At 34.3% G+C, this 13018-nt stretch overlaps 1 protein-coding gene across 1 annotated transcript in view; it reads left to right on the top strand.

Moving 5' to 3' along the window:
- LOC140158994 (extracellular matrix organizing protein FRAS1-like) overlaps window positions 1-13018 on the top strand; it is a 233186-nt gene that overhangs the window by 147260 nt on the left and 72908 nt on the right. Inside the window, exons 11-14 of the mRNA XM_072182295.1 lie at window positions 5591-5738; window positions 6270-6407; window positions 11281-11424; window positions 11982-12125. Coding sequence (XP_072038396.1) covers window positions 5591-5738; window positions 6270-6407; window positions 11281-11424; window positions 11982-12125 — 574 coding nt within the window. The remainder of the gene's footprint in view (window positions 1-5590; window positions 5739-6269; window positions 6408-11280; window positions 11425-11981; window positions 12126-13018) is intronic.

Raw genomic sequence — 13018 nt, forward strand, 5'->3', positions numbered from 1 at the left:
AAAGTAATAGGAGTGTCACTTGATGAAATGAGGTGATGCATCATGTTGCAAAGGATTATGGGAAGGGTAAGATACATTCTCTGGGGTGTCACCTGCAATCACAATTTGTTTTTACTAATGAAGTCATGTGTTAAATGTAATTACTTCAGTAGCTAGATCTGCATTGTTTTCAATTCAAGTAGATAGTTGATACTTCTCAATCTTAAACTATTTTTTCCTATGAAATGTCATGTAATACAGAAATCAATGTACAGTAAACCATTTTAGTTCATTTTCTGTTGTAATTTGATAACTGTAGTATAACCCCATGAGAACTACCTGCCGATTGGCCAAAAAGAAGTTTTCATTATCAATTGGCCCAATCAGCAACATTGTTAGAATAATTTCCCCACACAAAAAAATTAGGGTGAATTATTTGCAAAGCTCCATTCTGATTGGTGATTAAAGTGAAAATATCTTGTAATTGACCAATCAGAGGCAATGTTAAATCGGCAAGTAGTGCTCAGGGGGATAAATATCATTCATAGTAGTTTTTGTATTAACTACAGTGGAACCTTGTTAACAGAGAATTGTCAGAGCCTCGGATTTTAGTTAGTGTTACCAAGAATATTATAATAATGTATAAAGGTTTATGCCTGCGACCTTAGAACATTTTATGTTAGCAAGTTTTTTTATGTTTACAGATTATTTTGTTAACAAGTTTCTACTGTAGAGATAGCTTAGTAGTTCTAGCAATACATTCAGAGTAGAGGTAAATGTATGGTACCACTTGAGCTAAAACCAATTCAGTTGAATGCTATTCCAAACTGCTGAATTTGCAGCAGTTTCTTCGCAAATTTGAGTTGGTATCAAGTAAATAAATGAAATGCTTTTGATATTTAAAATCAATCATGTACAACTCTGATTAATCCAATTTTTGAACGATAAATATGTGATCCATTGACATTCTAGGAACGATACTCGTTCTTGTTTGAGGATATTCCAAATTTAGTGTCTACCTGGACTGGAAAGGTATTGTCACTGTCAAATTAGTCGCTTCTGACAGCTTCTGGGTCGACTCATATCATGAGATTCAGTACCCAATAACGCAGTATACACAATGCACTCGACCCTAGTGTTAGGGTCACACACTCTGGGAATGAGGTTATGGTGGGCTTAGGTAGCCTGATATATACTATATTGCATGGCTTATTAAAAATACTGAATTAATTGTTAAAATATTGTAGCATTTCTAACCTTAAATTTGACTTTTATGACTGTGCATGTTTTTCCTCACTTCCTGACCCCCGTTACGTTGACAGTTGCCATGCATCTTGTTTCCGAGTCACGATTGCCAGGTTTATAGCGTGAGTTCCCCCCATTCAATTGAACCAAAAATCCCCACTCCTACGTGTGGGTAATTGAGCTATAGGTGGCTTTGTGGTGTTGGGTTTGTAGTAGTAGTGTTGGTGATAGAGTATATAGTATATATGTTGGTATGAATGCATTACAGATTTCCACATTTTGAATTACAAGACAGAAAACCTTCTGTGGTACAAAATAGTATTTTGATTGGTATATTAAGTAAATGGGCCTGATCTGGTTACCAAGTCTTACTGTTTTTGCACAGAAAAGAAATTGTATATAGGCAGAAAAATGGCGAACAAAATCGTTTTGCGGTTGAAATCAGTCTTATGTTCAGAATTTGGAAGTTTGTAGTGTATAAGGTAGACTAACATTTAGCTGTATTTATATTAGAATCTGCAATTTGGATTTGGTTTGTCATCCATCATCTTTAGTTTATTTGAATGATTATTGTTTTTGTGGTTTTTTTTGCATATCATATGTTACCAATTTTGAATTACATTTCAGATCTTCCGTAAGCAAAATAAAAACTTCCCATTATATTAAAAAAATGTTTTCCATGTGCCGGCTAAATATAGAAAGCAATTACTTGATCTGATTGGGAGTAAAACATGTGACCTCCAAATAGATGTAACTACTACTATATAACAAGGCATTGAAGCTTTGTTGCATTGATATGTTACAACTTTGCTTTAAACTTGTTACAATCGGACACTAGGATCCATGACATGCCCATCTATCAGGGCTCAGTTATTGAACCCCAATACATTTGTATATTTATTGAATGACCTCTGAAAATTTGGGTACAAAAACTCATACCCTGCAACTTGAGGTCAAATTTTGCACTATGATTATGTAATTGAGGTTATTGGACTACGCCATTGGGGTGAGGCTATTGTGGTCCATAGTGAAGGCACATGTTATTCATGAGTTCACTTCCAACTTGTGAAATTGAGAATCCTAAACATTAGATGTTTGTAACATGCACTTCCTGCAAGAACATTAAAATATCGCAGAGTTCCGCATGGTACTACCATATCATATTCTCTCCATGCTGGGTATGTTTAATTATCGCATTGAATTTACTGTCATATTGCAATCCTGTGTAAATATACCGTGGTTCATGCAATCATTTCATCAGGTTCATTTAAGTATTTGTTACCTCATATTTCCCCTATAAATGGCTCATAAAAGTATAATTATTGCTGCAGCGGCTGACTATATCTATATGGGGCAGCTCTTAATAATTGTCTAATTACTTCATATATTCAGTCAAATTAACCTAACAAACAAACATACAAACAAACAACCAAGCAAGTAAACAAACAGTTTAGAATGTGTTACAATTAGAGTGTTAAACAGTGTTTGTATGATCTCCTTTGATAATAAACCTATATTGTAAAAAGATAATTGCTATTTCTTTTGGCATTTTTAAAACACAGATTATATAGCAAGTTATTACTTCTTTTGCACAACACAACATTTGCGCACAAACTAACAATTCTTTACAAATTTTGAAGATGTAATTTTCTTGTTTCGCACAACACAACACTTGTGTACAAACTAAAATTCTCCACACAAGTTTTGAAGATTGAATTTCTTATCTTGCATATTGACTTCAACACTATGTATTTTATTTCAATTTTCTGTTAAAATTGCACAAGTGAGTTCACTTCCCACATGATACTCTTTATCCACCCTGTACATTATGGTTTTATAATCTGATTGTTGGCAATGAATGGCTTGAAATTGACCAATAAGGTTGACTGTCTCTTTTAAGAAGCAAAAATGTAATCTATTTGATTGGTCAAAACTTGTGCATTCATTGCTGATGACAGAACATTAAATCAGTACCTTTTAGCTGTTTTCCTAATAGCACCATTTTTGTAATCTATAAAATGACTACAGACCCATTCCATGTCAACTCCAGGGATGTGCAAAGGGAACCATTTACAACTTTGAAAAGTAGCACCTCTTCAATTTTTAACTCCTCTTTTTCTGTGTGGTGGTAGATATTGATGAAAGTAAAATTCCGAAAATGTGAGCTTCATACTCCATTTTGTACACATTTTGATTTCGCATGTGGACATCAATTTGAAATGCAAACCTTAGATGTGGGCCATCAGCGTAAAAATGTTGTCCAAGGACATATTTTCAACATACCTGAAGTTGATGTTGGAGGTCAAAATGCCTGATATTGGTTTTCAGGGGGTCACAACTGTACAAAAATATGTATTCAATTGGGGTTTATTTGGTAGAATTCAAATCTGTCAGCTAGAAATATTCTAATAGGCTCCTTTATTTAAAAGATATAGAGTCAAAATGTCCTCCATCCAGGACCACTTTGGCAAAAAACTGTAAAGTAAAAATAATTTTACTGTCCATTTTTTGACTTCAAAGTTGAGTCCTTTGGACGGTTGACATTTTGAGGGCTCTTATTTTTAAAGTAAAGGAGTTAGAATATTTTCTGATGCTGATTTGAATTCTACACAAATAAACCCCAGATTGTACATTTTTACATTTGACCCCCCTAAAACCAATGTCATACATTTATGGACCTCCAACATCAACTTCAGGTATGTTGAAGATATTTACGCTTGACAACATTTCAAATTAATGCTTTGGGACTCGATGGCTTCAAACACATCAGTAATGTTTGCATTCTCCATGAGTTGCTCAAATTTTCGATTTACTTTCTATCAATATCTACCACCACACAGAAAAAGAAAAAATTGAAGAGGTTTCTGCGTGCACATCCCTGGAGTTGACATGGAATGGGCCTACACACATTTGGTTTGCTTAATTTGCACATGAAATATCGGATTTGCACACAATCACTGGAAATATATATGTCACTCACTTACACTTGGGTATATAACCGCATCATTGCACACATCCTATTTACGGGGTATTTTGAAGCCATTTGGTGTATTATAATTAAGGATATCACCAATATTGAAATGGTTATGTGAAGTATATCGAGATTTTTGGTTTGTGTATTTGTGTTATCCTGTTTAGAATTTTGAAGAAAATCTCAATTATTTGATGAGAATTATCACAAATAAAATGTTGAGGATCCACAACATGCTCATCTAATCAGGGCACAGTTCTTTAACCCCAATATATTTGTGTATTCATTGAATGACCTCTGAAAATTTGGGTACAAAAACTCATATCCTGCAACCAGGGACAGACTTAGGTTTCAGTTTTCTACTGGCCCTCTGGGCCAGTGAAATGGCAGATCTAGTGGCCCTGCAATAAATTTACTGGCCCAGCTTTTTCAATATATTCTACTGCAAAAAAAAAACCCTAATTTTTTTCTTGGTGTTTTAGGGAAAAATCTATATCAATTTTAATCATATGCCATAAAAATGTGTATTATATCACGAAATTGGCGCCCCTACCCCCACCCCCCACCCACCCAAGGATATCTTAGACGCGGCAGTGGCGTAGCACAGGGGCTAAGGATACATAGTGCTCCCCCATTCTTGAAACAATTGCGTGCGGAGCGCGTGCAAATTTGGACAATAAGGTCTATACACTAATTATATTAATTTTGGTTACTAGATGTTGAATATCGGTCTTAAAATGTTCTTTGAATTGATTTTGTCCTGAAATGCATCCGAAGCGCGCGAAAATTTTGACTGTCATCGCTTGGGGCAGATGCAATGCTGAATTGGTCAATTTGGCGCCTCCTAATTAAGGGTGGCGCCCGGGGTAGTTACGCCACTGGTCCTGCCTTTTTTAGTTCCAAATATGCGGTATTTGTGGTATCGCTATCATCATCAGATAAAGCACGAAAGAGCTTAGAAGTAGTAGGCTACGTAGGCCTACTATCGGCGTAAAAAGCGGTATATTTCCAACTTGCTAGCAATGCAATAATAAGAATATAAATATAGGCCTATGAAAAATCATTGAATAAAGATATAAATTACAGGTGACAGGCGGAGCAGAAACTGTGTAAATAATGTCCATGACTGATTACATCTTGTCTCATAATGTGTTGGCTCAAAAATCTAGTGGCCCGCCGGGCCAGTGTTGTTGGAAGTTTACTGGCCCGAAGCAAAATCCACTGGCCCCGGGCCACCGGGCCACTGCTTAAATCCGTCCCTGCCTGCAACTTGAGTCAAATTTTGCACTATGATTGTTTAATTGAGGTTATTGAACTATGTCATTTGGATGAGGCCATTGTGGTCCATAGTGATTGCTTCTTTAATCATTTTGAATGTTGAATCTTTATCTGTAGGATGGGGAAGATTGGGAGCCAGACCAATGTACAACATGTTCCTGCAAATCAGGGGACATAGACTGTTATAGGGTCAATTGTCCACCTTGTTCTGTAGGGACAGTTCCTGTAGCTATAGGAGGACAGTGTTGTCCAGACTGTATTGCAGGTAGGGATACATGCAACCAACAATGGGTCAATATATTTATTTATATATCTATCTATATATATATGTACCGATACCAAAAATATTGACATGTTTGTGCAATATTTATTTTTGTGCTTATTGCATTCCCAGCAGCTAAAACGGATATAAGAACACATGATTATGTTCCCTTTGTGTACTGGTAGATGTAAGGTACCTGAAAAAACATGAAATTTAATAAATTATTTGTGTGGAAATTTCCATGCACTTTTACAGTTTTAGGTATATTATTAGGTATATGGCTTAGATATTTTCTTATTGGGAAGCAAGTGATCTATGAACATAAAGAAGGGAAGAAAGAAACATGATTAAAGACAATGTGACTTTCAAACAATAGAATGCGCAATATATTGTTGAACATATTACCCTGTGATCCACTTTTGAGACAAAGTTTGCTAGGGCAACATTTGTAAATCTAGTATATCCCAGTTTAAATACACTGTGCTCTTAAGTGTTCAATGAATAATGATGATCTGTTTGTTGTTAAATTTTCAGTGCAATGTCCTCCTGAATGTAAGTCATGTGATGGTCAGGGATGCACATCTTGTCGACAGGGTAAACTACTAGAGCAGAGTCGATGTGTGGAATACTGCAGTGAAGGATTCTTCCAGGAGTCGGATACTCATTGCCAAGGTAATGGATCTATGTCTGTTAAATTGAGAAAACAAGTTTTAAAGGCAAATTCACAGATTTTGTGTGGTTGTCAACTGAATGTTAAATGACAATATGATTCATATGACATCCAAAATCATATTTCGGAACTCTAAACTCCATACAACAAAAATTTACACAAACATTTTTGAACTCAAAATTTCTGAATGTCCTTATTAGGCATACTAAAGGTCTGTTCATACTACGCCGCAATTGCTTTGCGATGCGTTGTGTTGCCGCACTGCATCATACTGCAAAATACTGCATTGTGTTATCGCAATAAAGTTAAATACCTTTTAACTTGAAATGCGACGAGTTGCAGTAAAAAGTAATCAATATATCGGCAATGCACCACAAAGCAATTGCGGCGTAGTATGAACGGACCTTGATAGATATGGCTATAGCAAGGTTGGAAATGGAGGCACCCACAATATTTGCGGTGGCTAAAATAAATGTGTCAAAATGAGATCTTGGTTTTTAAAAAAAAGTTAAGTTAATTTAAAAAAATTGACAATGGCAGCTCTGACCACCTCACTTCCTATCACAAGCAAGGTTTAAGTATTTGGTGGATGCAGTAAATTTTACACTCCATGGGAGCCAAAAGAAAATGAAAACTGCTCTAATTTTAATTGGTTTCAAATAATTCATGATGTAAAAATAAGTCAAATAATGAATGGTTTACACGCTCGAAGTTGCTAAGTGGGAAACACCACAAAATAGGTTTTAATCAATAGAGTTCAATTGGGTTTTAGCTTTCAGTAATGAAGCATTCTAGACAATAAAAACCATTCCTTGTTTGGTTTATATTTTAAATTGAGACCAGTTTTGTTGAAATAATATTTTATTATTCTTATAAAGCGCATTACATTAAAATCAGACCCTTTTCCAGGTTTTGGTCATGCAGAGCCTAAAATTTACCACCACATGCACTTCCACTATGCATGGAAAACTTAATTTTGTATCTATCACTATGCTTGTTTAAGTTAACCACAGTTTGTACAAAAAATCTGTGAAATACTGACCTTTTTTGCACAGGCTATAGACTCACTAGATACTATTTTGAAAGGCTAGCACAATGGTATTTTCATCCGAGATGAAAAGATTATACCGTTAAATATGCAATATCACACAAAAAAGAGAGCAAAAGTTCATCATAGTACAGTGATTTTGATAAGTTGCTAGGGTCCACCAGATTGACATCGAACTAGCGGATCCATGTCCAAGTCAATACAATTAGTAGTAAGTACTTCATGGCTTTAAATTTGCGTGAGTCAAAAACCCTTATGAATTGCGTTCATTAAAATGGAACTTCTGTGCAACAATGCTCGTGCTGCTGCAGGTTTATGTCAGAGAAAATATCTTGCAACTCCCACAATGCATTGCTTCCATTACAATGTTCTGTACTGATTTACGACCCAGTTCAAAATTGGTAGATGGCGACGAAAGGTACCTCAATGAAGAGAGCACATCCAGATCTTGCAAATCATGTTTATTTCATGACTATCAACCCATGTTTAGCTAGTCTGTACTCAACTTGATAACAAATTGAACCTGTACAAAGTAATAGGAGTGTCATTTTAATAATGAAATGAGCAATGTATTATATTACAAAGGATTCTGGGAAGGGTAAGATCCTCTCTGGGTTTATGTATATGGATTCCGTTTGGTGAACAGATTTTAAAGGTCTTTATTCTTTAAACAACAAGATTAAAATGTGTTTTATTTAATTTTCTCCCAAATTTGTAAATGTGTAACTGACATTAATTTTTAGTAGCATTTTCTGTTTAGGTCCAATATGTGTTATTTTGTGCGAAAAGTTTGAAATAAGATTATGCAGTTTTTCTTTATAGCCTTTAGTGCATTTAATTTTGTTTTTTTTGGCTAAAGGATGTGGTAAAAGATAAATGGTCATAAAAGTTGTTTATGGCCTTTGATGTCAAAAAATAGGATATATTCTTTTTGTTGTCTTTATGTTATATCCCTGATTTTAATGTAATAAGATTAAGGAAGGTCATACCTATAATAAATGTCAGCCTCATAGCAGATGTAAATCATTGTATAATAAGTTATATGAACATTAATGTGATACATTCATACAACATACAAAAGAATATTATTTGCTTTCCCACCCTGCTTTCTGTTGATACTAAGTAGGTGATTTAAAATGTCCAACATATTTAATAAAAAGTACATACAGATTTAACGACTCTTCTTGAAAAACAACCCACATTGTGAGCATACTTATTTGAAATCTGTTGTAAAACTTTTGTTATGGCAATAATTTGATTACCTCGGATATTATTTCTTTTTTAAAGTTGTGCAAATTTTGAGGGATTTCACAAGGATGCTGCTATGGTCTAGTGCATTGAAATCCACCCATGGAAGATACTGCTACTGCAATTTCAGTTTAATTATAGGGTCAAGTCAATTGGAAGATTTTGTGCATTTATATTAAAATCCATTTGGATGTAGGGAACATTTTGAAATCAGTTAGAGTTTACATATTTTGACCCTTATTTTGGAACTTTCGTTTGTTTGGAATTCCAAATTTTTTTCCATTGATATTGGATAAAAATGTTTGGATATCAGACCTGAAACATTTCTTCTTTTTAGTGGATTTCAGCTTTTGATGTTGATTAAATTTACATGTTTTTTTTTTATTTTAAGCCCAATTTGAGCCATTTTACCCCAATGTTATGCTGTTTTTCAGATTTTTTTGAGCATTTTCAGCTTTTTTCACTAAAGGTTAGTTTCAGGTCTGGGATATGGAAAGGCTAAAACTGGGTCAGAATTTCAAAATCTTTCTCAAGAGAGGTGTGATTTTAGAATGGAATAGCCCAACTATTCTGTCCTTGATACTGCTCTTAGGCAGACAATTTCTTGCTTTTACCCAAATTTGCAAGAATTACAAATGAAATGTATTTGAATCAATACAAACATAACTAGTATTGGTTTAATAAGTTGGTGTCATTTTTATTGAAAAAGCTGGTGTCAATTTGGAAAGAGATTCAAAATGCCTTTCAATTATGATAATTGATTGACTTTGTGTCTCAAAATTAGATATTCAACCATGAATTCAACATACTAAACAGTTAATTGGTAGTAATAGGTTTGGTCATTTTGAATGTACATAACTCAAAATCTTTTTCAAAATTCTTGCCAGGGTATATTATATTTGTTACTGTGCTAATCAGTTGACTTCTGCATATAATCCGATAATAGCATGTAAATAATGCAACCAAGTGTACAACAGTTATCCTTCGGGGCTGCCATAGTCATCTAATTAATCAGTTGTAAAAAACTTTTTGTCGTGGCATTAAATTGACCCAGGATATTTCTTTTGAAAATAAAGGTGTTACTAGCCAAAGGTCAACCTTCTTTGTGTGCAGAAATTTGTTCACAGATTTTCACCAGTGATACGATTATTGGCGCAGTCTTTTTAGGAGACTTATCACCCTTGTTGAGTTGGGTCCTTTTTCTTTTTAAAGAGTGTGTGAAAGTCATGTCTATGCTGGTGTTATTAGTGAGTGGATGGTTGACTGGAAGTCAAGTGGAAAGTCAAAAAAATACTTTGAATAAATATTCAAGTTGTAATATTATAGAATGAAGTTCATCATGCAAAATAATAAGCAGTCGTAACCTTCGGATTAGATAGTAAAGAAAACTTTAAAGGTGTCAAAATTGGTCAAGCTTAGAGTTTATGAAAAGTTAAAAGCATACCGCTCTTTTCAATATATATATATGATATATGTATATATATATTAATGATTTTGGGCAGCTTATTTCAGGAATATGCTGACTAATTAAAATACCAGGGCTGAAGATATAGATCTAGAGAAAATTGCTACTGTTGTTATTTTAAATTCTCGGACAAATGTGTACATTCCTTTCCGCGCGTGCGTAGTGACTGCGTACTTCACAGAAGCTCTGACCTTCGTGATCAGCTGCTTCACATGGTTTAGTAACAACATTGAGTGGCATGATTGGTTTAATTTTGTTCAAGTTGTACGTACGTCCCAACATACAGTTCTGGGATGCACTCGGTGCTTTCAAATGTATGTTGTGTCCGAGAATTAAATGTGGGAACAGTAGTGTTGGTAAGCTGTGTTACAAAAATACATAATTTGTGGGGAAAGTGGATACATGTTACCTAACCATTGGGTTTTCTTTGTTTATTTATTTGTGAATGTAGGTCCCCTATGTATAGAAATGTTTTGTGAAGAGTGATGAGCAAAATGATTTTTGTTTCTCTTTTTGTTTTTGTTCAAACTGAACTTATATATGTTGTTCATGTGCATATCCAGTGTTGTTGTTGTATAAGCCCCCATCTGGATAATGCCACTCAAAAAATGAGGGTGGGCTTACACACAGGGAGTGGCTAGTTGAAAATTGAATTTAAAAAATCTGCCCAATTTGTATATAAAATCATCATCGTCAGTGTTAAAATATGTCTTAGTGAAGCCATAAATATCAAAATAAACATTGATTTGATTTTACAACTTGGCCAAAATTACTACTAGGCATTTACCCAAGTGCACCCTAGTTTCTAGAATATTTTGAATAATGGGGGCAGCCTTATACCCACATCGTAATGGGAGTACTGATTAGATTGTGTTGAAAGTTGACATATAAGAGAGCATAGGCTGCAAGATTTATACTGATAGGTTGGAGTCAATCTTTTACCGAGTTTTGAAAATTTCTAGCTCATGACTGAGATTTTTCATGTAATTCTTTGCAGTAGTGAGCTTATTCAAAGAAAGGTTGTTAGAAAGGTGAAAAATAAAAAAAAAAAATAAACAATTTCTATGATTATGATCAATCTTATTAAATTTTTGTATTGTTTTTTTTTTTGTAGCTTGCCATTACACTCCATGCGTAGCATGTACAGCTAGTACAGAACACCACTGCACTTCATGTCGACCTGGTGAGTTGCGCAAATGGGGGCGCTGTGTCAGAGAATGCGGTCTTGGATTTTTTCAATTTAATGGAGTATGTGAAGGTAAGGATGTATGTGAATGTTTGCACAAATTTTTGTGTATGCATAATCTAAAAGTTTAGTAGTTTTTAGTAAATCTCACAAGTTTATTTTGAGAAATAGTTCATTCATCCAGAAAATGTTTTTCTGTTCATTATACCTTTTTGTAAAGTTCAATCTCACCCTATTTTAACTTAAAAAACAGTTAGAAATAGGGTTCAGCCACATATTTAAAACCACAATAACAGGTGCCCAACATCATGGAGCTTATTTTGAAAATCATCCAGAATTGAATAGATTTTGATATACCAGTATGTGATCAAATATAGAATTCTTTGGCTAAGAAACCTGTTCCGTAAGGGAAGAGGCTTACTCATCATACACTGGAACATGGATACATTCAAACATTACAAATTAGATAAGACATATATTACATATGATAAGACTTTTTTTTCATGATATCTTACAAATATGATCACATTTTCAACAAATAAACAATGGACAACTTTGTATCCATGTTTAATTGAATGAATAATAGAAGATGTTCTCTGAAGACCTGTTTTATGTTTTCCCCCTCACAGAATGTCACGAGAGCTGTCTAGAATGCACTGGCCCAAGGAAATCCGACTGTGTCTCCTGCTCAAACTCAACCAATGTCATCCTACGTAGTCGCTGTGTGATGGAATGTGGTCAGGGATACTATCTCAGAGAGAATATCTGTTACCGTAAGTTTAGGCCTGTCATGAAAATGTCCATATTCTTGTATATATCAGTTTTACTGGTTGTACTTGTGCCCAACTCTTCTTACAGACCTCAGGTGGACACATGGAAGCCAGCCGTGATCTATTACAAATATATCGAAGCAGTGTTCCTCCTAAAGTCATTTGATGCTCAACTGGTCTTAGCAACGTCAGAAATTTGCCCAAAAGAATTTAAGGAAGAGAAAATATTAGAATAATTTTGATTTCTGTGGCTGATTGGGTCAATTTTAGGGTAAAATTACCACATCTGTCCAAGCTGAAAATCCTTAGAAGGAGCTCTTCTTCCAAGCATGTATCTTTAAAACAATGACTTTGACAGTATTCTATTACTCTACTTGCTGAAAGTGCAATTTTATTTTATTTTTGCAACATATTTTATATTTTAATACAAAGGAAATGTCTAGCATGCCATTTGTCGTGTAAGATATAGACAGATGTGTCAGGAAACGCCATCAGCCTGTACACAACACAATTTATATATAGATATATATATAGATTATAGGTGCATGGATGTGTGTCATTGTTATAAATGATATAAAATATAATTATTGTTATTAATCATAGTTAAATTACATTGATTTCTGTGATGTCGGGTGACTTTGTGATTGAACAAATTATGGTAAACGTTAATCCGAGCATGTGACATGATTAACCTGTCATCTGTCGTGGAATAACAATAGTTATACAAACATATCGTCGTCTGCAACACATATCTCAAAAGGCTGCCTTGTGGGATTTCTTTTTATTATTGTCATCCAATTGTGATCAAATACACTGTAAAATTAACTTGATATATTAATTTTGAATTAATATCACACTATTACAATCCATGTTCATTTATAAAAGAAAGGACCATG

Source organism: Amphiura filiformis, chromosome 8 (genome assembly GCF_039555335.1).
Source record: "Amphiura filiformis chromosome 8, Afil_fr2py, whole genome shotgun sequence".
Classification (NCBI taxonomy): domain Eukaryota; kingdom Metazoa; phylum Echinodermata; class Ophiuroidea; order Amphilepidida; family Amphiuridae; genus Amphiura; species Amphiura filiformis.